Raw genomic sequence first — 26605 nt, 5'->3', positions numbered from 1 at the left:
AGACTTTGAACCCAGATAGCTCTGCCAACTTTTAGCTACACTTCCTCCATGTTTTCCTAAACTGCTTCTTGCATAAAGATGTTCCACCGCTGCTATTCTGAGTTAAATATGTGCAAAGACCACACTACAGACGGTAAGAGAGGCTCCTTCTTTTAAATCTAAGAAATAAATTATCATTGCCTCACCCATGGTTATCTTTCTGGATTTTATCCTAAAATAAGTACAGAATGGGAAGATAATCATCTTCTTTGCCATTTATTGCCTCTGTAATATGTTGGTCCTTACAAAGAAATATTGTAGTGTGACTTTAAATAATTAAACATTTCCAAAGATCACCAAATGTAGACAAGTTGCCTAAAATGCAAGACAAACTCAAGTTAACCAAAAAGATTAAAATTTCACAAATACAAATGAAATTGATTTCATTTCCCAAAAATATCAGTTTAGATTGGGTTGCTTTTGTTTTGTTTTGAGACAGAGTGTTACTCTGTTACCCAGGCTGGAGTGCACTGCTCACTGCGGCCTTTCTCTCCTGGACTCTCAAGGGACCCTCTTGCCTCAGCTTCCCAAGTAGCCGGAACCATGGGCATGCACACCACATCCAGCTAATTTTATTTTTTGGGAGCGATGGGATCTTGCTACATGGCCCAGAGTGGTCTCAAACTCCTGGGCTCAAGCAATCCTTCCTCCTCAGCCTCCCAAAGTGCTGAAATTACAGCCCTCATCCACTGTGCCTGGCTAGTTGCTTTTAAAATTCACATTTGTTTATTTTAAATTCAAAGACTTGAATATGTATCGATATTACAAAGTTGGAAGTGAAACTTATTTTCAAGGTGTTATTGATGTTTAAGCCAACTTGTTTGCTAAGTTTGCCAAGTGGATGAGCCTAGAGCGTCCATTTTTTATCACATGTGGAGGCATCTGGCTCACAACAATAATAATAACAACAACAAGGCCCTTCTTTTGTAAGGAGACGTTCACAACAAGAAAGCTGCCACTTAGGACAGATCTTGTACGTTGTGTGATCTTCATGCTTGACTTGATCTCTTGGAGCAATCTGTGCTCCCCCTGGTGGCCAGAATAATACTTTCGGCTTCCCAGTTCGAGCTAATCATATTACAACTTGTTTGCCAAAGGAACATTTCATGTTTTGTGTTTCCAAGTTTCAGCCTCCAATTCAACTTTTTGAAAAGCCAATTTCCCTCAACTCATTTAAATATCTTGCTTCCTTTTCATCCAAGAGATTGTTGTTAAATCAAAACCATCCAGTAATTTTTGTTGTGTTGTTGTTTGGGGCAAAATAAGATCTTATAAAGCTAAAACCACATCCACAGATGACTGGAAGAAACCCTGAAAGTTAAAACTGTGATGTCTATATAAGAAATGACACTGGAGATAATCCATCAAGTCGGTATATTTCACTAGAGAAAAAGGAAATAAGATGTTACAGGATGGAAATGTAATTTAATAGCTGAATGAATACTTGATCTGCCTATTTCATCCTTAAGAAGAAAAAGGAGAGTGGAGGCAACCCAGGTGGTTGCATTGTAATGTAGTCAAAATTCCATCACCCATGAAAACTGCAATTGGGATTCCACTTTTGGATTTGGCCAGTCGGAAACAGATGTGTGTTCCAACAAGAATCACAGGCTGCATCTCCCGGACAAGAGCCCTTTAGAGTGCAGCAGGAGTTTCAACTGGTTTAAACTCTGAAGAAAGGACTAGACTAAACTGACTATAATTGTTCCAAGGGTTTAGAATTCCCAAGTTGGGGCTGTGTGGTTCTCATTTTATGGCCTTGAAAAAGAAGACAGTGTGAGTCTTCCTTGTTCTGTCAAAAAGAAAAAAAAAATGCAAGAACAGAAATAAAAAATTAAGGTTTTTATTTTAAGGTTGAGATACAAAGGTTTGGCTAGAAATATCTCAGCTATAGGACATTCTTCAGTGAGTAAGGCTGTGGTTCAGACGGCAAGGTCAAGGTGAAGACCAAATACCACTTTGTGCATAATTCTTGATCATTAAAAGAAGGGACTCAAATGTTTCTCATTATATAGCCTGTCTGGATGCACCAGCCTTTCAACTGATTTCCTCCGGCATGGTCTGGCAAGATTCTAAATTCATATCATCCAGCATTACATGGGGCAGGTAGAGTTTCTTTTGAACAAAAACCCAGACCAGTGTAATCCTAGCTAGGGAAGCTGACGCCAGGAAATCTACAGTGTGCTTTACCCAGACCACAGTTCAATTAAATGAATCCCATTCTCCTTACCAGGAGTCAAGAAACACACAAATGAGGAAAATATGGTTGTCAGTGAGTGGGTTCCACTCATCAGGAGGTTAAGACCACTTAGATTTTAGTAAAATGCATTTGGGATAAGTGAAAAAAAAAAATACTTGTGCCAATATTGGAAATTTAAACTTTATTTGTAGCCCATATTTCTTCATACAAGGTTTTCCCTCACCCCTTTGCCTCCCTGTGTCTTTCCTGGCCCAGAGACTGACTCCCTTCAAAGCAGAGGAAAACAGCCTTCCCTTCACACCTTCCAATGCCCTTCAGTGATCTGTAGAACAACTCGGGGTATATTCAAGTAGGGCAAAGCTTCATGGCTCTTGTCCCTCAATCCTCCTTTCCTTTTGTTTGTTTTCCTTACTCCTTGCCAAAAAAGCAGTTACCTTTGGCAGGGAAGTTATTGCAATCCATTGCAAGTACTTCCTCCAATAATGAACACACAAAATCCCGTCTTTATTCATTTAAATCACGAAGCTGGCCCTCTTTACAAACACCCTGCTGTTAATAAATCTTTGGTGATAGACATCCATTCAAGTGCGCAAAGTGAGTACACTGGAGCTGAAGCTGGTGGTACAGAAAGAGCGAATCTTCAGCCGCTGTCTGTGTATGTGCACAGCACAACTCGTTAGCCTGCACTTTTAAATAACACCTGGACAGAAACAGATATTTTCCAGCATGCATTTTTTCCTAAAAAGATTCACAAAAGGCTGTAACAGCGTTCACCATTAAGAAAAAACATGAAAGTAGAAAGAGCTTTCACTTTTCCTTTTAATATTTCCGGACTGCTTGAGTTTTTTAGTGATACACATGTATTATTTCCATTCTTTCAGAAAGTCCAAGGGCCATATGAGTGATTATGTTTTTATTTTCTTTGGGGTATATCTCTGTGTTTTTCTTTCTAAAATCTTATTCTTCAATTTTAAAAAAAAAGGCTTTAGGGAGTGATCGTTTCTCAAATTATTCTACCCGACGTGGTGCTGTATAATTTTATTATGAGCTCACAATGCCTCCACAGATCCATGTCAATAAAAAGCAAAAGTGCAATATTGCAATGGGATATTTTGGAAAATATTTAAATTCTGGGGCTCCCACCAACCTTACAAGTGAGTCCTCTAACTTTTGTTAACAGATAAGAAAATAGCCTCCAGAGAAGTAAAGCCACACCAGTGCCAGTCTTCCTACAGGCCAGGTCACTGCGGGCAAGACTGCACTGAAGGCTACATTTCATAGACAGGCTCAGAGACGGTCCAGTCCCCTGTCACATACGGTGGATCAGGGGTTTAAGCCAAGTTCACTGAGATTTTCCATGACCCACAGCCTCAAGAGAGAGGGTATGTTCCTCCATATCTCATATGAAATGCCAGACCCTGCTGGGTCTGGGACGAAGGCTGCCTATGCTCTGTGAATGCTCACCCAGAGCCCAGGAACACAAAGACCCACCTCCAGCCAGAGGATATGGGGAACAAAAGGAGGCAGATTTGAAAAATGCCTCCCTTTGCAGGTGGCACTTAAAACACAAGTGCTTTGCATCCATCCTGAAATACATTTCCCAGCTCTTCTCCCCCATAACCCTGATCAGCTCAAACACAGAAGTGGGCCATGGCAGGGAAATGGGGATGGTGACAACTCAAAGGTAGTTGTTGTACAGCTTCTTCTCATTCCGTCAGAAAGGGATACGATGACTTCATCCTGGCCTGGACAAGCCAGTCCTTCTCCAGGAAGCGCAAGTGGGTGCATAAAAATTCTCTCCAGGATGTCACAACTGAGCATCCAAGCACATGGAGACAGGCTGAGAGGACGGGGGACGTGGGAACATGCTTCTTTGTCATGCTTTTTTTCTATTACCAGTATGACATGCTCTTGTGTAGATTGTGCTGCCCTGAAGGCTGAGGACTTCAGTCTCAAAGTCTGAGTCTCAATCCTGCCTCTCTGATGAGATGCTGTCACTCAGTTTCCAAGCACAAGCCCTCTAATCCGTACCTCGTTATGTGGTCCAGAGAAAATTAATCAACTCTTTAGCCATCACTAGCACTATCTACAAAAATGAAACTTTTTTTAAAAAGACAAGAGACTGAATCTGAGAAGAAGGGACTTTCTAGGAAAAAAGAAAGCACTGTTTTACGACTGGTACCTTCAACAGGTACTATCAGAAACGGATGAAAAAAATAACCAGTTTACCACTGGTCCCCTAGGTGGGGGCAGGGCATGCACTAAGTGGCTAGCTCCACTCACAAGCAGCAACTTCAATTCAAAAATCTCTTCCATCTGTTTTTAGAAAGTCAAACAGATTTGTACCCTGGGATTGTTTCCTTAGCTTTTAGAATACTAGAAACGTTCTGAATGAATACTCCATTCTGCCTCATTGCCTTTTGCCCATTTTTCTCTTTTCAGAATTAACTGCATTTTAGGATGATTTCTGCACATTGCCTCTCCAGCTCAGTTTCTCCGAGCTCACCTGGCATTTCCTGGTTCACTAACAAGTCCATCCCTTGTGAGGGGAGAAGGGGCTGCCCACCCCATTGGCAAATGCCTTCCCCATTCACTTCCATTTAGCTTTCTCTCCTACTTCTTGACCAACCTGGAATGCAGGTGCTCACGGGGAAACCAAAAGAATGATTTCCCTTGAGAATGTTCATCCTGGGACCTCAGGGGAGAGAGCAGCTTCGGCGTGCGAACTCAACACTGCACTCAGAAACAGACTTGCTCAGCTCACCACACGCCTTCCAGACACTTTCCTTTATTCAGAGGCAGCCACCTTTAACAGGCCATGTCAGACTCGCCATGGATATTGCTATGACTACGGAATTGCTCTATGTACAGGATCCCACCACCAGCTTGCCTGGAAATTGGAAGCAGTTAACAGCTCTTGCAGCTGGCTCTAGAAGATTGTGTGTGTGTGTGTGTGTGTGTGTGTGTGTGTGTGTGTGTGTGTGTGTTTAACCCTCATCCCTTGCAAACCAGAAGTCCAAATGAACCTCTGTACCTGGAAGCAGTTTGTGGTTTAAATTAACAAATGTGCTGACCCCTGAACACCAAAAACAGTGCTGATGCGTTTACCACTTGTGGGATTCCCTTGCAAGTGTTGCCAGTGGGGGGGTGGGAGGAGACACCTGCAGGACACCACAGAAAACACCAACAGCCCCGGTGCCCCCTACTCCTACCCCAGTCTTCTTTGGGGTGATATCATCTCAGAAGGGAAGAGAAGCCGGCGGCCACAGGGCTGTGAGGAAACAGATTTCCAGACAATAAGCTGCCGGGAGTGAGGAGAGGGGACGTTCATGGAGGGTTTTTTAGGGTTTGTTATTACAAATATATATATAAAGGCTGTGGCTTTTCTGTCCACTTGCTAGGTTTGAGCTCCCCTCAATTAGAGCTGGGGGTTGCTCAGAGGAGTGAGGGCTATGACGTCCCAGGTGCCGTAGAAGGGACTGTCACCGAGGTGGCACTAGGGCTCTTGGGGAAGCAGTGAAAACAAAGGGAACTAGGGCGGTTAACTGGGGCTCCCCAGAGAAAAAAGAGAGAGAGAGAGAGAGAGAGAGAGAGAGAGAGAGAGAGAGAGAGAGAGAGAGAGAACACGACGGGGATGGACCAGGAAAAAGGGGCTGAGAGCCTGTAGAGGGGAAGACAGAGGATAAGGCGAAGGCGGGAGGAGTGGGGAGCGGGACTGGAGCGGAGGCCGAAGGAAGGAAAAGAGAGTGGAAGGGCTGAGGGAGCGACAGAAGGTCGAGAAAGGCCGGGTGGAAGGGAGGGAGGAAGGAAAAGAGAAAGAGAAGGGAAGGAAAGAGGGACGAAGGCGAGACCGAGACGGACCGGAGAGAGACAAAAAAGAGACTTGAGGCTGGCAGAGCAAGGACTGTGAGGAGGCTGCGACAGTCTAAAGTCAAAGTTCAGCGAAGCCTAAAAACCCAGGCCAATAAAGGGAGTGTGCTGGGTCCTGCCAGAGGCAGGGCTGGGCCTGGGGGCTGGCGAGGCGGCCCCTGGGGGCCTGCGCCGGTTCCTGCGCCACCTGTCCTCGGGTCCTGCCCGCGCCGCTCGCCTGGGCCGCCGCGAACACCTGTGCGCCCGGGTCCGCCTGCCGTTCCCTCCAGGCTCGGGTCCGGGGAGAGCTGCCCCTAGGAGGTCGAGGCCGGGATGGGCAGTCCGTGTAAGCTACTGAGGGCGTCCGGGGCCTTGGTGCCTGGGCTGGGAGGCTTCCTGTCGGGCACTGCGGGAGGAAGCACAGGGCGTCGGATCACTGCCCAGCTCTGCGCAGGGCGAGAGACACGCGGACTCTGGACGCCTTCAGAGCCAGGTCGTGCGCGCTCAACCCTCGAAGGCTCTGGAAGAGGGAAGCAGAAACTCGCGCCCTCCAGAGATTCCAAGCGTCCGTGGGCGACCCTCCCTTTCCCGCTTAGGGAGAGACTTGCAAGGGGAGCTTTGGCAAGCGGGACTCCTCGCAAGGCCAACTGCAAGCACTGACCGCTGGCCGGGTGCAATTCCCGTTGCCCTCCAACCCCCTCACCACCCACTCGGTAAAGAAAGTGAAGGGTGCAGAGGGCTGGGAAGGTTTTCAGGTCTGATGGAAACTTCCGCGGAAGGAAGCTGAACCGTAACCTCGCACGGCCCCTCCTGCGGACCCTCACCCTCCCCAGACCCGAGGCCCGCGCAAAGCTGCGAGCGGAAGTCAATGCTTTGAGTCCGCTTACACCCGCAGCTCGGAGCTGGCTGTGGGCAGGGGAAAATCGTGCGGGAAATGGGCCACCAAAGAGTTCCCTGGAGCGGCCTGGATTCCTCCGAGGTAGGAGGCAGTTGCGCTTAAAGTGAGCGGCAGACTTCGTTGTGCCCGCGAGATTCCGGGATCCAGCTGCGATCACAACTGTGGGCACAGCGCGTCCTGGGGCCTGGGGGCCTCCGGATTAAGTGACAGTGGGCTTGCCAGATCGGGCGGTATTCTGCGCCTTACTCTATTATTTAGGGGTTTGGGAAGGGGCCCAAGTTATGCTACTGGAAGCCAGAAAGTGACGCCACGATTGCGCAAGCCTGTTTTTCCTTTCCCAGCCTTGGTCCACTTTGCTTCTCCTACAGTAGGATCCGCAGTTTATTTATACCTAAAGGGGCCCATTTTCCATTTTCTTTTTTCCCCAAGTCCTACTTTAAAGGGGTAGGTTGGGGCGCCTCGATTTGGAGTAAGAGGAACCCTGGATTTTTTTTTTCTCCTACAACTTCTCTCTCCCCAGCCTCAGGCGCAACTTGCTGTTGCTGCGCGGAGCTGAGCCAACCACCTCTGTACAAAACACACACACACACAGACACACACACACAGACACACACACACAGACACACACACACAGACAACACAGACACACACACAGAGACACACACAGACACACACACACAGACACACACACAGACACACACAGACACACACACAGACACACACACACAGACACACACACACACACACACACGGCTTCGTTCAGGTTTTAAAGAGGTCTAAAGACCTTCCCAGGACAGAGTGGCCTCTCTACTTTTCCCTGGCTCTCCGCGCTTTTTCCTAAACACAGTTGTGGCCGCCCAGCCAACGAGTATTCAGACCTTTTCTTTCTACCCTGGACACACACTTCAAAGTGAGGACCTGTTTAGAAAACATCTGAGGAGGAGGAGGAGGTTTCTCAGCCAAGGGACGGTTACCTTAGAGACAAGCAAGAAACTGAACCCATGAAAAATAAACACCCAGGGTGACTGCATCCCACCCTACAGGGGTGAATCCTGCTTTGTTTTTAGACCTGTCCAAGCCGTTCTTCCTCCCAGGGCCCCTCCTGCCCTCCATTCCCTCCACAGGACATGGGGCTATGTGGGTGTGCATGTCTGGGCACTCTGTGGCTAGAGGCTCGGTCAGGCTCATCTAACTGAGGGGCTAAGAACAGGGAGAGGCATTTTATAAATATTCAATTGCTATTGCAGGGCACTTTGGGACCACTGTTGAGGGGAGGCCCATGTCTGGATCAAAAGAGGCTGGGGCTGGCAGCGGCCAGGTGTGACAATGCCAGCGCCCCAGTGCTCCCTAACAAAGTCCACTTTTAGGGTCCTCCAAGAACTAATCTCCAGGCAGAGGTAATGGAGCGAAGCTGCAAGTTATCTTTAATATAAACAATACATTTTCTTTGTGCGTATGCACTATCTTATAGATTTGATTTCCAAACCTTTAGTTATTCCAGAGCCCCACGGGGAGGGATTTAAAACCCTGAGTTTTCGAGGGTCTCTGAAAATGCCCTGTAAGTACCAGCTGTCATGAGGGAACATCTGGTGGTGTCTGTCACCTAAGGGTGGAGAAGGGGAGATGGTCGTGCCTGGATGTGAAAAGACATTTGGATGTGGGTGGAGATTTCTACAATGTCAGCCTCACCAAGTAAGATTCAGTGAAACTTTTCCTGTCCTTCTCAATTCCCAAAAATTAAAGTTTCCTTTCAGGGGCTGAGAACTGTAAATCATACTTTTTGCCTACATAAAGGGAAACCCAGACTCAGTACCTTTTAAGAAATAAGAAAAAATATTAATTATAGCATTAATTAGATAACACAATCAATTAATATTTAATTAAATGTTAAATTTTCAATTTGACATTTGATTAAGTTTCACTTATGGTAACTGTTCATTTTGGAGGGCATTGATATCTATATCACCGTGTGTGTGCGTGTGTGTGTGTTCTGGGTATGTGTTCAGTGACCAAAGATAATGGTTTTTACTGAGCATTCATTGTATTAAATTGCTTTTCACTACACTGAAGAATTTTTTCTTACTGAAAAGAAATTCAGTAAAAGCTACTCTTAGTATTCTTATGAAGTGAACAATTAGTGATAGTAAATTGTCCTGTGGGACAGGTTTGTTTGAAGATATTAATTTCTTAGGAACTGATCAGAAAATAAAGGCAGTGAATCTTATTTATTTATTTGTCTTTTCAAAGATCAGTCGTGTTGGCGAGATAGATCTTCAAGTCAGCTGTTCTACCAGGGAGGAGTAAAAATCCATAACCCATGTATGTATGTAATTCTCAGGCTGTAAAAATAGATAGATAATGAATAATTATTTCTCTTTTCCTGTTGTAACACAAATGATTGCATGCCAGCTTGAGAAATCATTAATAGTGTCCCCAAGTTATCTGATTATCCTTTATTAGAAACTTTAAAGAAATTGGAGGACCACAAAATTAAATTAATTTAATAACTAGAGTAAGAAATTATTGATGTAGCTCTGAAAACAGGTGGGATATTACATAATAGAAAGCCGAGAAAATGGTAAAAAGGGACTTAAATGCCAGTGCCATTCAGTGGCTCTGTATTTCTGAAAAGGAAAGTGTCTTCCAAAGAAAATCAATCACCAGTGGGGCTAAATGCTGAAATCAGCCTCCCCACCACTCCCACCTCAAATCAGTGAGAGGTGGTTCACAATCAGAAACTGTATGTGTTACCATCGGTTCTTATCTGCACTTCGTAACTTGTGCCTAATGTAGAGCTTAAAAAGCCTCCAGGACAAAGTGGCTCTATTGGAAAACAAATGCATTCCTCTGAAGACCGTGGGTCTTTTTTCTAAGGCTTCCTTCTCCTTAGGATGAACCCAGGGAAATATTTCAAATCTGTGCTTATACTTTTTTAATTCAAAAGAACCTGCTTATTTAAGTGATGTGTGTAATGTGGTACATTTCATTTTGATTTCGATTTCAACAGACAACCTCAGTTGTTGAGCAAACAAGCCGATTAGAGGCTGAAGGTGAGCGATGAGCTCCTCTGCGACCCTTTAGCTGTCCTAAAATGTAAAGCTTATGGGAGTTCTAACTCTTAAATTTTAACATTTCCTTCATTTAAATTTTTCTATAAATGAGCAAGTGATAGTATCCTATTATTTAAATTAAATTTAAAGTTTAAAAGGGCTCTAATTCTCAATGTTTATAGATTTTCTTTACTTGGATTTGTCTGTAACCAGGCAGGTGAACATTATCCTAATATCCCAGGACATCTGTGCTCTAGGAAAAGTGGAAAACGCTTTTTCTAAAGTATTTCTCTTCCTCCATTTCACTGCTGTGGATGGCCTCTTAATTTCCTTCCTGCCCCCCAACTCTCCCCCATCCCCAATCCCCAGAGCACACCCTCCTGTGCTCAAGACTACTTGGAAAAAGCACTTTTTGCAGGGGCAGCACCAAGGAGGTTGCCCCTCCTGTCCCCTGCCTGCCCACTGCCACCTGCCACTGCGTTCACCTCTCCCAGTCCCGGGTAGGTGGAGGCAAAGCAGCTAGTAAAAATCCTTTTATAATCTGGGAACACCATGCTGTCCCCAGGTTTGCGCTTCGTCCCTTTCTATGCTGGGCCTGAGATGCTCTGGGGTGACCCTTTCCTTTCCCAGGTTGGCTGAAGTTGCAAATTTCTAGTGCTCAGAACCTAAGACCGGTCAAGTTTGAAATTAGCAAATCAAGCCATCCATTTAACAGCAGAGAAAGCAAAGACTGAAGGGCTGGAGAGCTTTTCCTAACTTAAAGGAAAAACTGGAACCCTCCTGGGCAGTGTGAAGATCTCACAGTGCTGTCACTGAAATACCTAAAATCTGTTCCGTGACTTTTCAGGAAGTGGACTTATGGAAGAGGAAGAGGAGGAGGAAGCAGAAAAAGAGACAAGAGGCCCAGCCACATTTTCCACAGGAAGAGAGACCCCCAACCACAGGAAGCTCCTGAGCCTGGAGTAAAGGACACTGGTTCACATGTCCTCCACTTTCCCACAGTGTGTATTTAAAAAAAAGAATCCAAGGGCCCTTTTTTTTTTTTTCTGTAAGGAATCTGGAAGAAACAGATGGGCAGTGGGGCAGAGACAGAAAGGGTCCTAGGATTGAGGTCAGGGCCGCTAGCAAGCAATCTCATCGAAAGGGCTCAGGTGCCAAGATAGGTCCACAGAAAGGTGAGCCTGGAGGGTGACTGCTAGACGTGTTTCTAGACGGAGAAACCCAGAGAGAAGGAGGAATTTGCTCGGTGTCAGAACCAGATCCAAACCCATGAGTCCTGTGTGCCAGCAGGACTCCCAGGGGGACAGTCTTGAGGCCAGCCTCTCAACCTCGGGTACCTTCCTCAGGTTAACCCAGAGGAAGGGTTCCTGCCCAGGACCCACCTCTTCCCCACTGCTTTCCCTTTTCTCAGGCTCACACCCCCTCCCAGTACACTCCCTAACCCTTCCAGCATCCATCTGACCCCTCCTTGTGCTCCTCACCTTCACGGCTGGGATGCTTGAAGGTCATAGCTGCGGCGAGTTCCCCGCCGTGCACAGCTACACTGGCCCCGGGGGGCGCCAGAGGAGGGCCCTGAGCCGGCGGCCACGGCGGGCCCGGGGCGAGGTAGCCGCCGCCCGGGGCGCTGTACACGCCGTGCTGGTTGGAGGGCGGGTAGGCGCAGGCAGGGAGGAAGCCGCCCACGGCCGAGAGGGTGGAAGCCGACTGTGGGTATAGATAGAAAGGGGCCGTCAGCAGCAGAAAATCCAGCCTTCTCTAGCGCAGGCCTTTGCTGAGATGGGGGTTCTCATTCCCCTCTCCCCACGCCCAGCACCCACTGCCATCCCCATTCGTTATCCCCACGTGAGACCTGGCCTCTAAATTTCCTAGTAAGGACTCTTTGGCAAAGTGATTTCTAAGAATTCACTCAAATTGTTACAAATAACAATTCGAAGGGGTCATGGTGTTCACATTGGAATTTAGAGAAAGAAGGTTCTTGATCTGTGGGCTGGAGCTCCAGGATTCTTAGCAAAAGTATCTTGGCAAAGGCAAGTCAACCCCTCGAAAGTCAGACTCCCCCAAACTAGAGCGCTTAAGGACAGGACAGAAATATGCCTCGGGAAGACGCTTGCTGGCCAGGCCACCAAATACAACCGTCTGCCTGCCTGGAAGAATTTTGTCCTTTCTTTCTCTCTCTTTTTCCCACTGCCCCAAACCTTCCGCTTCTCTACCTAAGATCGCCTCCCTCACCTGCCTCCTGGTTACCTGAGTGTATTTGATATCTGCCTCTAAAGCAGGTTTCTCCAGTCCATTCACTGTGGGGGTGGCCGGGAAGGCCGGGCGGTTCATGCCGGCCCAGTCTTCCATCTTGGGAGAGTAAGTGGCGCCTTCGCTCCCAGCCAGAGCCCCTGCAGGGAACACAGGACTGATTAGAACGTACCTCTGAATCTGACCTGCATACATGTGGCCAACCACCCAGCTTGTATCTGAAGGCACGGCCAGGGGTCCCACAACACCTGTAGATGGCCTGACTCGGCCAGGAAGCAGAGGGCAGCAGAAGAAAGACAGCCAGGCCTGCTGCCCCCTCCTTCTAGCCTTCAACCAATTTCCCACCAGTGGGAGGCTGCTGCTGCGTCAAGGGATGGGCAGACTTGACCAAAGCAGCCGCTCCATTGTGCAGACATGGCTCCCAGAAATTTCCAAGTTCAAATCCACGCAACCTCATGAAAACTGTATGGGTGTCTCAACATCTGCACAAGCATCTGAAGGGCAGGAAGCTGCTTCTACCAGAACTGCTTCTGGAAATGCCCCAGGGTTTCCCAAAAGAACCATCAACCTTGTGGTCCTCAGGAGATGGAAGCACACAGCTGCTCTCCAGGCCCTTGCATGTGCCTGGAACCAAAGGAAAGCTCCGGATCTGTGTGCAGCTTGCCCCTCCCCCCCGTCCGGATGCCCACCATGCCATGGGAAGCTTTGGTCTCAGCGTGCTGCTCAGACTGGGTTAGAGCTACCAGGAAATACAAAGCCAGTGTGGGGCCACAGAAGCGTGGCTGCTGCTGGAGCTGAGCATTCACAGTTTCTATCCAGCCACTGCTCTTTCCTCCTGGGCTACTGTGAAGTTGCTCCTTACCCTCCTCCTAAGTCTGCTCATCTAGTATTATGCCATTCCCTGGCCAGCTACTGGCAGCTCCGGACAGTGCAAAGAATTCCAGACTGGATTCTGGCTGGATCCTTTCCCAGCCAGGCATCAAAGTTGTTCCAAACCTCCCCACCTTCCCCATCTTCCTTGTCACCCACTTGACCAACAGTTTGTTGAGCTATAAGTGCAGGTAAAGGACAAACCCTTGTGAGGGTGGCTGCAGCCCCAGCAGCCATCGCCCCAAACTCCAGGACCTGCAAAGCCACAGGGCCTTCAAGATGTAGGCCACTCAACCAACCACAAGGCCCCTTTTCCTTTAGCTCAGAAGAACCACTGGGCCTGGGAGTGGGGACAGAACCCTTGGGAAATCATGAAGGATTCTGAGAGCTAAAGAAAGGGTCTCAGAATTGCCTGAGTGGGTTTTGTTTTTGTTTTTGTTTTTGTTTTTTTCTTAGATCTGGCAACAGGAGTTTGCATACTTTTTGCAAGAATGAAAAAGCTCAATTTCAGGCCTCCAAATTTGTGGTCGGCGATTGCTCTTCCATTTGGGAAATATTTTCCATATTTGTCATAAAAAGTTCAAGATGTCCGAGGTCTCTCACAGAGGGACCCCCAGCCTCCCTGGCCAGTGTGGAACCCTCCCCTGAGCCAGAACTGGTCTCTAGAAGAGAGTGAGTGTGAGTCTTCTCCTGCAAGCCTGCCCACCCCAGGTTCTGCCCCATAGTAGAAGGCTACGGAGGCAGCCACGACTGACCTGTTTGCTCCATAAACGTCCGGATGCCCAGGATGTTGCTGACCGAGTGTGCCGAGGGCCATGAGCGCGGGATGCTGACGTGGCCCGCCGTGCCAGGGACCCCAGGGTGGCTGCCCATCTTGGTGCCCGTGGGCGACACGGGACTGGGGTAGGGGTACTGGTAGATGTGGTTGTAGGGCAGCGTAGGCTGCGACGGCGGCTGCTTACTTGCCTCGTACGGTCCAGGCTGCGCCAGGCTGCCTATCTTGTTGCGCAGGATGCGGCTGATGGAGCTCACCGAGGGCACATTGTACTTGTCACAGACACCGTCGGCCAGCAGCCGGTCGCGGATTTCCCAGGCAAAGATGCCAGGGTCTCCCTGCTTGTAGTCCCGGATGTGCTTGACCACGTTGGGAGTGGTGACGCGGGGTTTGCTGCCCCCGATGGCCCCAGGCAGGATGGAGCCTGTCTCGTTGTATCGCGCCAGGATCTTGCTCACGCAGCCGTGGGATACGCGGAGCTGCCGACTGATGTCACAGGGTCGGATGCCGAGCTGCGCCAGCTCCACAATGCGCAGGCGGATGGCGTTGGGCAGGGGGCGGCCATTGACGAACACACCGCCCAGCTGGTTCACCTCGCCGTAGGTCTGCTCTACGGATGCGCCCGAGAAGAGTGAGCAGGAAGGGGAGAAAACACCCGGCGGGTTAGCCAACGGTCCCCACGCGGGGCGAGGGACTGCCCCCAGGCGCACTTCCAAAGGTGACCTGTGGGTCCCCAGACAATTCGGAGTCCAAGGACAAACCGCCTGGGTCCGCCTCGGATTGGGCGAGGGCGTAGAGGAGCCGCTGAGTGAAGCACCGCGCGTTGTAGCCCTCCGTGCCCTTTTGAACTTTTAACGCGTCTACTTGGAACACTCCCTTCCCAGACTTGCTCAAACTGCCCCCTAAAGGCTGGGGACCCGAGGAGAATAGAGCTCCAGGACCCAGGACTGGGTCGCCCAGGGAAAGCGGAGGAGAGGGAAGGGAGGCGCGGGGACCCGACCCACCTCATCTGCCCTCCCGCGCCCTGCCTGTAGCCCGCCCCTTACCCATAGCGCGCGGGCCAGCCAGCTGCCTGGCGCCGGGGTGGCCCGGACTGGGCCCGGCGCAGTCCGGGAGAGCTCGGGCGCCGTCGCCGCCGCTGGAGAGGCATAGAGGGAGGGCGCGCGAGAGCCGGGAGCCGCGGCGGCCCGGCCGCGGGCTGGAGACGCGCTGAGTACGGCCGCCTAGCGCGCCGCCGCGCGCTCCGGGGCCTGACGCCGCCGCTGCCACCCGCTCCCAGGACACTCTCCACGCCCGCGACCCCAGGCCCAGATTGAACTTCATCCGATTGGGAGAAATTCGTCTGACCGGGAGGCTGCAGCGTGTGGAAATCAATTTGACGTGTCCTCCACGTCAATCTCGGCAGTCACGCCGGAGACGCGCGAGTTGGCAGCTCATTGGTTCCCGTCACTGAGCCCCGGCGCCCCCCTCCCCGCCCTGAAACTCTACCCCTCCTTCTGTCTTCCCCCCCCCGCCTTCCTCCACCCCCCCAACCCACTCCTCTACACACACACACACACACACACACACACACCTTTCCAAGCCCAGCTGGGCCTGGGACCTTCCACTGCTTCGAACCCCTTGCAGCCCCCTCCTTCCTCTGGCTCTGGGAATGATACAGAAGTCATCTCAAATTTATTAGTGTGTCAGTACTATCCCTGGTTTTCATTGGGGTTTTAGTTTTATTTCCACCACCATTAATAATAAGACAGAGAATAAAAGTTGATCATGGCAAGGTGTTTAGGGTGTGGCTGCCTCTACCTCCCCACTCCCTCGGTAGCGGCTGGGGAAGAGTGGGATCAATACCCCAGCTGGCTGGGAGTGCCAAGGTGAGCTTCCAGCGCGATGCAGGGAGCCTGGCAGGAAGGCACAAGGCAGTGTGCCGTGGAACTGATTCCTTCATGTCCCATTCCTGGCCAAGTCCTCAATCGTTCTCCCAGGAAATCCTCACAACGTTTAATAGCCAACCACTTTTGAAATAGTGGGGGTGATTTTGGCGACGTGAGAGGGGTACAGTGCAGATCCTGTCTCCTACAGCCAAGCCCAGCCATCAGAACTCATTCCTCTCCAAGAGGTGATACAGGGGCAGGAGGCAAAAGGATTCCGCCTGCTGCTACCAGGAGCAGAGACCCGGCACCCTCCGGATCCCTTAGAGATCGGCGGGAGACCAACTGCATAGTTCCAGCTCTAGGCCTGAAGGACAAGTTCTTTTCTCCCTGATAGTGGAATCCCTCACCACTCTATCCCAGGTGGCCTGGCCACGTCTTTCTCCCTGCACCTGCAGCTTCAGGAAGTCTCTGTTAAACTACACAATTATCTTTTCTCCTTCCTTTCAATGAGGTTTTACGCAGCCCTGAATTATTTGCCCCTGAAATTGAACATCAACCCATTTCTCTGTTTCTACTCTGTACCAAAACAGTTCTGAACTCCCCAACCTGTGCAGCTAACCGTGCCCCGGAGCCATGCGGGGAGGGCCAAGGCGGTGAGGTTTTGAACCTGAACTGATTTGAGGGGATCAGGACCTGAGAGTTCTGAGGTTATGGCCAGTAAGCACCAAAGGAATTGGGCTGAATGTGTAGACAAGGAAGAGGGCATAAGGGAGAAAGTGGGAACAGCCAAGGTTTCTGAGACTCTGAGCACTCCTCGAGAAATGAGAACCCCCTTTCCCCACTTCCTGCCCACCCTAAGGGTCTAGCTCTCCTGAGCCGCCCAGAGTTGAGTGTGGCGCCAGTGTCGTGACCCTGGCTAAGCCGCACAGGGACCAGATCAGCGCAGCCTGGAGAGCCAGGACTGCAGAGGCCCTGAACCGTTTCCCTCCGCTGCGGAGTCAGAGAGCATCCCTGGTTCCTAATCCACCTGTCTAAATGTATCTGTTAGGAGAGCCTGAGTCATAAATCCTGGGCTCTCTAGAGAAAGCACGCGGTGCCCAGAGGGGCTGGGGCCAGGACCGGGACCACAGGCAAGAATTACCCCTGAGGAAAGAAGAACCAGGTTTAAAAGAAGTGAACTCCTCCTCTCCGGCGGCATGGATACAGTACAGTCGCTGGTTCTGGGCGCCTCTGGGAGGTCGTGGGGACCTGCAGGAAGTTTGAGGGTCAGTGCACTGGCCGGCGAGTGCGAGAGTAGGGGCGGGAAATGTACACGACAGCTCAGGTTTGGAATATGGAACGGGGAAAGGGAAAGGTTTGGATTCGGATTAAGGTGGGCACGCCTAAGCCAGGAGTTCCGCGAAGGCACCCAGGAGAGGACTAAGCACGCACAGTATTCCGGGGCTGGGGGTGCGGGGTGCAGGGAGTGGGGATGCACCCCGCCCAGTGCTCTCCAGATATTGCGAATCTGCTAGCCTCTAATCTAGACTTTCGTCGGACGCGAGACACCAAGGAAGGTTGATTTCCAAACCTTGGAGTCTCTGAGATAAAGAAACGCCACATCCCTGCCTCAGTCCAGTGCATACCGGTGATCCGGAAAAGCAGCTAAAGCCGCGTCTTCCCCCTGTAGGTGAAGAATCAACAGGCACACTCAGATAAGAGGAAATAGAGCCGGTGGTGATGCCGGCTGGTGCGCCCAACTACCCCTTCAGGGAAACGTCCACTCCACCTCGGCTGCGGAGCTTGGAAAAGTGTTAAGGAGTCGCAGTCCAGGACAAAACCCCGCCCCCTTCCCCGGGAAGTCCGCGGGTGGCTGGGGGAGACTATAGAGGAGTGAGTTTGAGGATTGCGCACGCTGAGAGGGGGTGGTTCTCTGGGGTAGCAGAGTCCGCGGGCCCTCGACTCAGTCCCGGCCCCTTTCCCGAAGCCAGCTGCGAGCGATCGGGACCACACAGCCCTGGCTGCAGCCTTCTGCACGGTCGGGCAGAGGGAAAACCTTACAGTTTGTCGCCCCCTGTCGTCCCCCGGCCGGGCTCCGCGGGTTCCCGAGCGGCAGGCTAGGCTGGGGGAGAGGTGGCCCTAAGATGAGATTGCAGAAGGAAAAGAAACGTCTCTCGCACATCCCAGGGAGGCAGCTTAGCCCTCTCCACGGCCCGGGGACAGCTACCAGCCAGCGCTGAGCGCACAGAGGTAAAGAGCTCGCGGATTCTGCTTTTTTGCTTAGCTGGGTTTGGCACCCTATTTCAGCATGCTCTGGGCTCAGAGGGCAACAATGCGACTCTTCCACGGCCGCGGGAGCCGGTTAGCTGAGGGCGCACTCAGGAACCTGGGGCAAAACTCCTCTGCCTGGAGCCATACTCCCCGGGCAGAGGATGGATTTGAGGGTAACCCAAGGCCTCGGGCCCTCGCCCAGTTTTCCGAAGGTGGGGAAATAAAGAGAGGCAAGCACTGTACGTAAAGCGGGAATCAAAAAGATGGCTCGAAGAGGTGCCCTGCCCTTCTGGGGCCTGGGGGCTAGCAGCAAGTGGGGTTACTGGTGAGCACTCCCTTGGTACAGGCCACCTGAGTCGTGAACTCAGCACCTGAAAGTTGACACTGCTGGACTGCCAGGGGTTCTGTGACAGGGCCGCTCTTGGAGCTACAGTGGCCCCTACTTCACGTCTCTTGTGTCGCTTTGACTTTTGGTGTGTTTGTTTCGGGGAGTTAAAACGAGCAACAGGGCGGGATGTTCCGGGGAGCAGGCATTTCAAGGTCACCAGGAAAAAGTTTAAAAAGCTGATGGAAGCCCAACTTGGCATGCAAGTGCGCGTTTTGGCTCTTGCGGAAAGTAGCCGGGGGCAGAAAACACAGGTGGCACTCCCCGAGGGCCCTGGCCAGGCTTGGGCCTAACGACTAATGACGAACGCTGGTACCCACCAGCATCAGCCCACAGGGGCCGCAGGACAGGGATCCAGGGTCTTCTTCCTCACGACGTCCTAGCCTCAGACCTTAATAGATCCGCTTTTGCTCCCGCTTGACTCCTGGCTTGGCTCAGGACCTGCGCTTCTGCTGTGTTTTTAAGATCACTGAGCCGTGAGTCCTGTGGTTCAAAACCAAAGTCAAACTGAGTCTCTTAATTTTCTTAAATTTGCTTTTGAAAAAAAAAAACAAAAGGCAGCTCGGGCGACAAACGCGATTTATGCGTCAGGGTATAGTACTACGTCCCTGCTACCCACGCCCACAGTTTTGCACACAAAAAAAATCCAGCACACCACACTTAAAATTTTAAGAAGGTAATTGTCGAAAAGAGAAATGCGGAGCAGCTAGCTGCAAAGAAACTGGGAAGAATTGCTGAGCCAGATGGGGAGCTGCAAACCCTCGGGGAACGCGAACAACTAACACACCAAAAACTGGCTTGTGCAACAAAGCAACCGAACTCCTCTGGGAGTGACTGCGGTGGTGGCAGGAGTGAGGCGAGGAAGGGGAGAGGAGGACTGGGTTCTGAATCATGGAGCGCGGGGTCAGCGCGTCCTCCCTCCAGTGTGGAGCCTCAAGGATGAGGTGGGGAGTCCTTTGGGCTCTGAACCTGCCTCTCCTGACTGGGACACACAGACTTTCCAGACCCTAAATGGAAGGGTCTGTTGCGGACCCTGCCAACTGGCATTAAAACAGAGCCCCCAAGAGTGAGAAATAACGTGCTTGGCCTCGTGAACCCATTCCCGCGGCTTATTTTCATTTGGCTTGCTGCTGACCAACGTGGTCTGAAAGTTGAATCTTTGCCTGGGCGTGCACGCTGTTCGCTACCCTGGAAATGTTTATTACCGAAAGTGAGTCAGGTCAGCCGGGGTAGGTGGAGCACCGGTTCCGCTGACCCTGGCCTCTATCTGCGAGTAATGTCCTTGAAAAATCCATGGCGAGAGAAGCCAGGAAAAGTTTTTTCGTTTTCCTAAAATGAAATGAATAAACAAGAATAGGTGAGCATTCTCGGTGTGATTAACAAAACAGTGGAAGACCAGGGTTCCTCAATTCAGTTCAGAGATGTAAGAAAACAGCAAATCAGAAAACAAATTTGCTGTGAAACCCGCACTAGAAATAAACGGGGGGAATTGTGTATTGCCAAAGAAGGTCTAAGGTATTTTCTACCCTGCAACGCAGGGATCTACTACATTAATAACATTCATTTTGGAGTAGAAACATTTTAAAAGTGGCATTTGGCCGATAAAAATAAACATAAATAAAGGGTTGGTGCCCTTTGTAGAAAGAAATGGTTTCTGGAGCCTTCAGGAGGATCTGGCATTCTTGTCATTCTTTTTTTTTCTTTTTTATTGCATTTTAGGTTTTGGGGTACATGTGCAGAACATGCAAAATAGTTGCATAGGTACACACATGGCAGTGTGTTTTGCTGCCTTCCTGCTGCCCCTCACCCACATTTGGCATTTCTCCCATTCTTGGGTGTATATCCTCACTAGCCCCAAATCGAGTTCTGCAGATTGCTAGTATGTCTCTCTCCTCTCCCTGGCAATGAGCATGTCAAATAAGCCTCAATTTCCTCTTATATAAAATGACCTCTACTCTGCAATTAGATCTTATTTAATTTCATTTCATCGACTTGAATGCCTGCAGAAGTTTCCAAACATGGGTCAAAATTCCACCTTTGCAGTGAGCGCTGAAAAATGTTTAAGTGACAGTATTAAGCGTAAGCATCACTATTAAAATAGAAATATTTGGGAAAATTGAAATGTCCATGGGGCATATCTCCTGGGTATTTGGAAAAGGGGAGATCTAAAAATAGCCACAGGGGTTTAAAAAAACAGATAGAAATGGCATTTTCGAAGGGAGCTGAAAGGGTGGTGGTGTAAATGCCTGCAGGATGACTAGCAGAGGCAGCAGCAGCAGCGAGGGTCTCCTGCTGTCTAGAGGATATCCCTGTAGATCTGACTAGCTCAGCTGCAAATATTGACATGTGTGAGACATCCACACTGGCCCAGCCTAACTGGGACCAGCTTGAAGTGTGTTGCCCTTGAATGCAAGGGCAATGCTTTGGAAACTCTGTTCCTACATGGTAATGGAGCCTGAATAATGGGCAAGGAAGCTGAAGAACCCAAGTGGGGCCCTTTATCATGATTAAAGGCAATGTCCAGCCAGTCCTTGTTTGCCTGGATTTGTCTGGCTTCTTATTAAAGATTAGTCCTCTCCAATCTTCCACAGACACACACACACACACACACACACACACACACACTCACACTCTTCATGCCCTGAAAATGGGGTAGTTAGAAGGTTTGCACAAAGGAACGCTAACACCTGCAGGTGGACAGTCTCTAGATACTCTTCCTGTAGCTGACAGTGAAGCCAAAGTACTGCCTCCCTCTTCAGTTATCCATTTCTTCCATGATTAAAATTAAGATTAGAATTAGATGTTAAGGCTTTTATTTTTTTATATCCAGCATACAATTTAGAAACACCACTATTTTGGAATAAAGCCTTTGTTACAGGGTTGTGTAAATTCAGAAGTCTTGAAGTCCTCTCTAATTGAATATTCTCATCAAAGTAGGATCTCCACGTTCATTTAATTTCTCATGTACATCACTGTCATCTCTACGCACCACAGCATAAAGCATTTCCTTGCCAGAAATCAAGTATCTTTTATAATGAGATTTCTTTAAGGCACAAATGGATAATTTTTACTGTCTGCCTAGCCAATCACTTTTAACAAATTATTATTCTATATATTTTTATCTCTAATTGCTACAATATCCCAATGCTTGCTACACACACACACACACACACACACACACACACACACGCCACACACACATATGTACCTAGGTCCGCAGCTTGGTGACGGTTTTAATTTTCTTCTCCCTCCCCTTTGTGTATGGGCTATGAAGTTTTATTGAAGACCCGTAATGCCTCCGGTTTTGATTTAGTGTTTTGGAGTTTGTGATCTCATTGCCTGGCATGGAAAATATTAGACAGGGTCTGCAGACTATATGCAGGAAAAGACCCGCGTCACCCCTGTGGAGTGAGTGCTTCTCCCCTGTCCTGCAACAAGCCGACTGAACTGCCGTCTAGAGTCCATGTTCAGTTTTGTGCTGTCAAATAGACGGCACTTCAACCAGTCCTGATTTTGCAAAGGGTTTTTAAGAAACAACGAATCTCAACTGGTGCTGCATATTGGAATCACCAGAGGGAGCCTTGGAAGGTCCTGATGCCCGGACACCATCCCCAGAGATTCCGGTTGAATTTGTCTGGGCTCTGGCCTGGACACTGGGATTTTTAAGAGCTGCCCTGGTAATTCTAACGCACATTAAAGTTTGAGAATCTTCTCTGCTTTAGGGGAAATGGGGAAGAGAAGGGCTGGTGTAACATGATACTTCTTGCTTCACGAGTGTTTTCCTGGATGCTGGAGAAAAGGCTGGCAACTCACTGGCCTCACCTCTGCGAACACCTTACGGTGGCTCGTGAAAACATATTTAAATTCATGTCTAAAACAGCGTTCCTGGGTATTTTCACACTGTGTCACTTTGACCCCCTCCTGGAAACACCTGAAAAGGGAGAACACTGCCTTCCCAAGCTGGGTTGGCTGCCCGAGGTTTGTCGTCCTTAAAGATTTCTTTGTCTTTCTGCCCCCACACAGGTGACCCCAGCATGCTGCTTGGGTGTAACATCTGTACAGTGTCACTGCGCAGTAAGCTGGCGGGGGTGAGGGGAGGCAGAGAGTCAGTGACCTAGCCACTCGGGCTGACAGATCGACTTTGGGAGAGGTGGCAGTGAATCACAAATGCTACCCAGTGGGGGAGTCAGAATGATTTCATTGTCCGAAGAGGCCGGAGTTGAACTCAACTCTCAGCGCTGTTAAGTAACACTGTTAAATTGGTAGATACGTAAGGTCACAGGGCAATCATAACCCTCAAGCTTCCGATGACATCCGAGAAACACAGAATCTTCTGAAGAGCTCAGCTCAGTTTGTGTCTTTACGACCAGTGCGGGTGTTAACATTATTTCATTGACATGCAGGTTGGAATGGGGGTGACTTTTGCACACTGGTTAGGGGACTGCTGCGTTGCAGACCTGAGCGTTGCTTTTATTCGGACCCAGACTTGTGGTCTTGGCAGAACACCTCAGTTATCCGCTTCCACGTCTCAAGCATCAAGTAAAATAAAATTCTTTTTTATTTTCACTAGCCTCACCTTGGTAGTAAATTTAAAATCTAAACTGCTTTATTTGATTTGACTTTTATTGTTTGGTAAGCATATGCATATTCTAAAACACAAAACTCATTCCATGTTTTAAACAAGTTCCAAAAAAATCTGGAGGTCACTGCGTCACTGTAGAGCTTTATGTCCTCAAAAGGTACGTAAAAGTACAGCGTTGTATGCGATGGTTTTTCGGATTCTTTTTAGCTATAAAATGGGTTACTAAGTCACTATTAAGACTGAAAGAACAAATACACAGATTATTGAAGGGTCTTGTTTATTTGGGTCTTGTTTATTTTTTAAAATCTTGCATGTATATCTCTTGAGAAGATCTTGAAATGCATATTTTAGAAACCTCGTCGGCTTTTCTAAACTATCTTGTAAAAAATTCTTTATATTCATCTACTTTAATAAAATTTTACTATGTGTTATACTATGGTGTTAAAACAATTTAAAGGTACATGAAAATTAATAATAGCAACAGCAGAAACTAAAATGTCCTGAAAATGACATTTAATGTTTGGTATTTCTCAGCAACACCCAGAAACTTAAGGGTTATAGGGTTACAGGAAATGCAGTAATAGGTGCTGAATGAGGGTGCAGTACTGTAGATTTTATGAACGGGTATGCTGAGAAAATGAGTTTCAACAAGGTTACTGGGCATTCCAACATTGGCAAAGTGGATAACTGAAATAATATTTGTCAGACTGGGAAGTGTTCCACATGTGGAATGTCGCTTCATGACAGGCCAACAAGGCGAGAGGTCTGCACCCCTGTAATGGGTACCCTGTAACAGTACTGTCCATTTCATTTTGCATAATAACACTTCTGGGTGAGCCCAAATTCTATGTGGTTTAATCTCTGTTATGCAATTTTGTAATCCAAAGTATAGCCCAGTTTGTTCTGCAAGGGGCTGGTCATTTCATGTGTGGGGCATGTGTTCATGTTTGCGATGTCAGCCAACTGATTCGGGCAGAAGAAATCAGGCACTTTCACCTTACTTTCTCTTTAAACTGGGGTGTAGGTAACTGTGGAAGCGGAGCTGTGACATTGGCTGGGGCTTGGCCTCCAGCAGAACTTTAATTTGGACGAATAGCTTTGGGCAGGACTTGACGACATTTTATTATGACTCAGGCTTGAAAAGTCAGGCTTCCTCTGCCGTTTTAGGCTGTACTCACCTGCCCTTTATTACAGAGGGAGTGGGGACTTAATTGATGACCCTCTGCTCTCACTGTGCCTTCAGAGCCTCTTTGCAGTTCTAGTATTTAGGCTGCTAGGAAGGTTGAAGAAATTAATGACCAGACACAGTTAGAGCTTGCGTGTGTGTGCGTGTGTGTGTGCGTGTGAGTGTGTGCACGTGTGTGTGCGTGTGAGTGTGTGCACACGTGTGTGCATGTGTGAGAGTGTGTGTGTATTTTCTTGTTAAGTAAGCACACAGAGTATCTACATATTCTCTTTAAGGCTCAGTATTAAAAGGTCAAAAAATGCATATGCACCTCAAACTCAGAAAATCACCTAGCTACAGAAAAGCACAATATTGACAAGTCTAGGCATTTTTTTAGCTCCAGAGTCCACAGGGGGAAATCCAGATTCTGGATTCCATCTCCTGAGACCCAATCTCATGGATCTCATGGACCTCAGTGTGCTCATCTATAGGTTAGGGTTATGGCCAGGGCCAAATGACCTAACCACGGAAAACACTCGATGACAGGAGATGCTGAATCACTGGCCATTATCCTCATTATATACTATTTTTCTATACTATTTTTTTATAGAGACAAGGTTTTGCTCTGTCAGGCAGGATGAAGTGCTGTGGCACAAACACAGCTCACTGCAGCCTAGACCTCCCAGGTTCAAGTGATCCTCCCACCTCAGCCTCCTGAGAAGCTAGGACTACAGGTGCATGCCACCACATGTGGCTGTTTTTTATTTTTTGTCTTTCTATGCTTCCCAGGCCAGTCTTGAACTCCTGGCCTCAAGAAATCCTCCTGCCTCAGCCTCTCAAAGTGCTGGAATTATAGGCATGAGCCATTATGCCCTGCTTATTTTTCTATACTTCAAAAAAACTAATACATTTTAATTTGTGTCTCTTTTATAGGACATCTGTTAAACATGCAGTGGATGATTTGCCAATAGAAATATTTATAAATCAAGCCATCTTAAATTGTGTCTCGAGGAGAAAACAGCCTTATTTTTCTGAGTCTCCATTTGCTTGCCACGTTCTTCCCTGATTCAGAGGCACTTCACAGAGCTGGGTTCAAGACCCTGAAGTGACACTCCCTGGGGAGACAGAATCAGCAGCGTCTATTGCCAATAGAAGACGAGTGATGGAGGTGGTGAGTGACAGCTATATGCTCTCCAGTTTCAGAAAGCCAAGGAAGACGGCCATCCACAGCTGGCCCGCAATTTTCCTGTGGCATGGGAGAACTATGGTTCCTCCTGAGGTCCGGTCCTCTTGAAATGCTGGGCCCTGCACTAAACAGGAATCACCGGCTTGTTCTGGCTAAACCCACTGTAACATCAAGCTCTTCCTTTGTCAGAAAGAAGAATATCTTTTACTTCTGTGTTTACTGTCATGCTTTTTTGTCTCGAGTGCGGTTTTTCCCCTTCCTTGTTTGCCTTCTGAACGTGTTCTTTCACCAGGAGCTCCCTCAGGGAACGGGCCCAGTCCCTCGCAAATCAAGCCTGGGCTTGGGGTTCAGGGACTGACTCTCTGAGCAGGCCCCTGCTTGTGACAAGGGTTCCTGACTAGGGAACAGTGAGACTTGACTCTTCTTTTGTCCCAAATTACGATTTTTTAAAAAATTCACGCCGCTCTTGGGTTCCTCCACATCTATGGCCTTTTCACATTCCCTGAAGCACCTGACATCTAAGGTTTTAGTGAAGTGACATCTTCTATTATTAAAATGTTATACTCTTGGGATAAGCAGACTCCTAGTTATTCGTCCTTATGAATGAGGTGAAGGGCCATAGGGAGCTCATGGCCTCTGTTCACCACGAGGCCGGGCATTTGTGTGGTGTAGTGAACACTGCCCAGCATGCTCAGATCCCCCCACACTGAGACCCTCACTTCCCCAAAGCTGGTGGCTCACAGCAGGGCCTCCTTCTCATCACCATAGGCTAAAGGGATCCCTAACACCCAAGCAAACACCTCCTTCCTGGGGGCCGCTCACTGTGGGGTACAAAAGCCTCAATGGAGAACAACTCTGAGGCCATGCCAGCACCAGAGCTCCACTGAAGACCAACTTGGGTCTGCTTTGCTACTGCTTCAGTCAGAATTTTCTCTGGGTCAGCCCTGCCCTTCATCCCTCACAGGTATCCATCTTGAGAACCCTTCCCAGTACACCAGCTGCCTGCTGGGAAACCCAGTCCATGCTGTGCCAGCCAAGTGGGTTTGTTATGACAGTTACCTGACTGCAAAGATAAAGGCATGGAGATAAAACTATTGCTGCCCCATCGCACAGGGATAGAAGCCAGGGTGGCTCCAGCCAGCCCACAGCCCTCTGCCCTGGCAGAAGGAATTATTCTGAGAACGTGGGAGTTCTTGCCAAAAGGAAATGATTCAGTCTGTGGCACCGCAAGGGCAAGGAGG

At 48.9% G+C, this 26605-nt stretch overlaps 1 protein-coding gene across 2 annotated transcripts; it reads right to left on the bottom strand.

Annotated features, from left to right (window-relative positions):
• Window positions 1–5029: 5029 nt before the first annotated feature.
• On the bottom strand, window positions 5030–15276 carry PAX1 (paired box 1). Of its 2 annotated transcripts, none has more exons than XM_035298477.3 (5): window positions 14975–15276; window positions 13909–14538; window positions 12281–12423; window positions 11518–11740; window positions 5030–6494 (listed from the first exon to the last, which is right to left on the bottom strand). In XM_035298477.3, exons 1-5 carry the CDS (start codon window positions 15249–15251, stop codon window positions 6403–6405), a joined length of 1365 nt encoding a protein of 454 aa, XP_035154368.1. In that variant the 5' UTR covers window positions 15252–15276; the 3' UTR covers window positions 5030–6402. The 2 variants fall into 2 exon arrangements, with proteins under 2 accessions (XP_035154368.1, XP_017827489.2); XM_017972000.4 differs by having other exon boundaries at window positions 6025–6484.
• Between the last annotated feature and the right edge of the window lie 11329 nt (window positions 15277–26605).

Source organism: Callithrix jacchus, chromosome 5, assembly GCF_049354715.1.
Source record: "Callithrix jacchus isolate 240 chromosome 5, calJac240_pri, whole genome shotgun sequence".
In the NCBI taxonomy this organism is placed as follows: Eukaryota; Metazoa; Chordata; class Mammalia; order Primates; family Cebidae; genus Callithrix; species Callithrix jacchus.
Note: the sequence above shows the minus strand (reverse complement) of the source record. Positions and strands in the feature narration are given on the sequence as shown.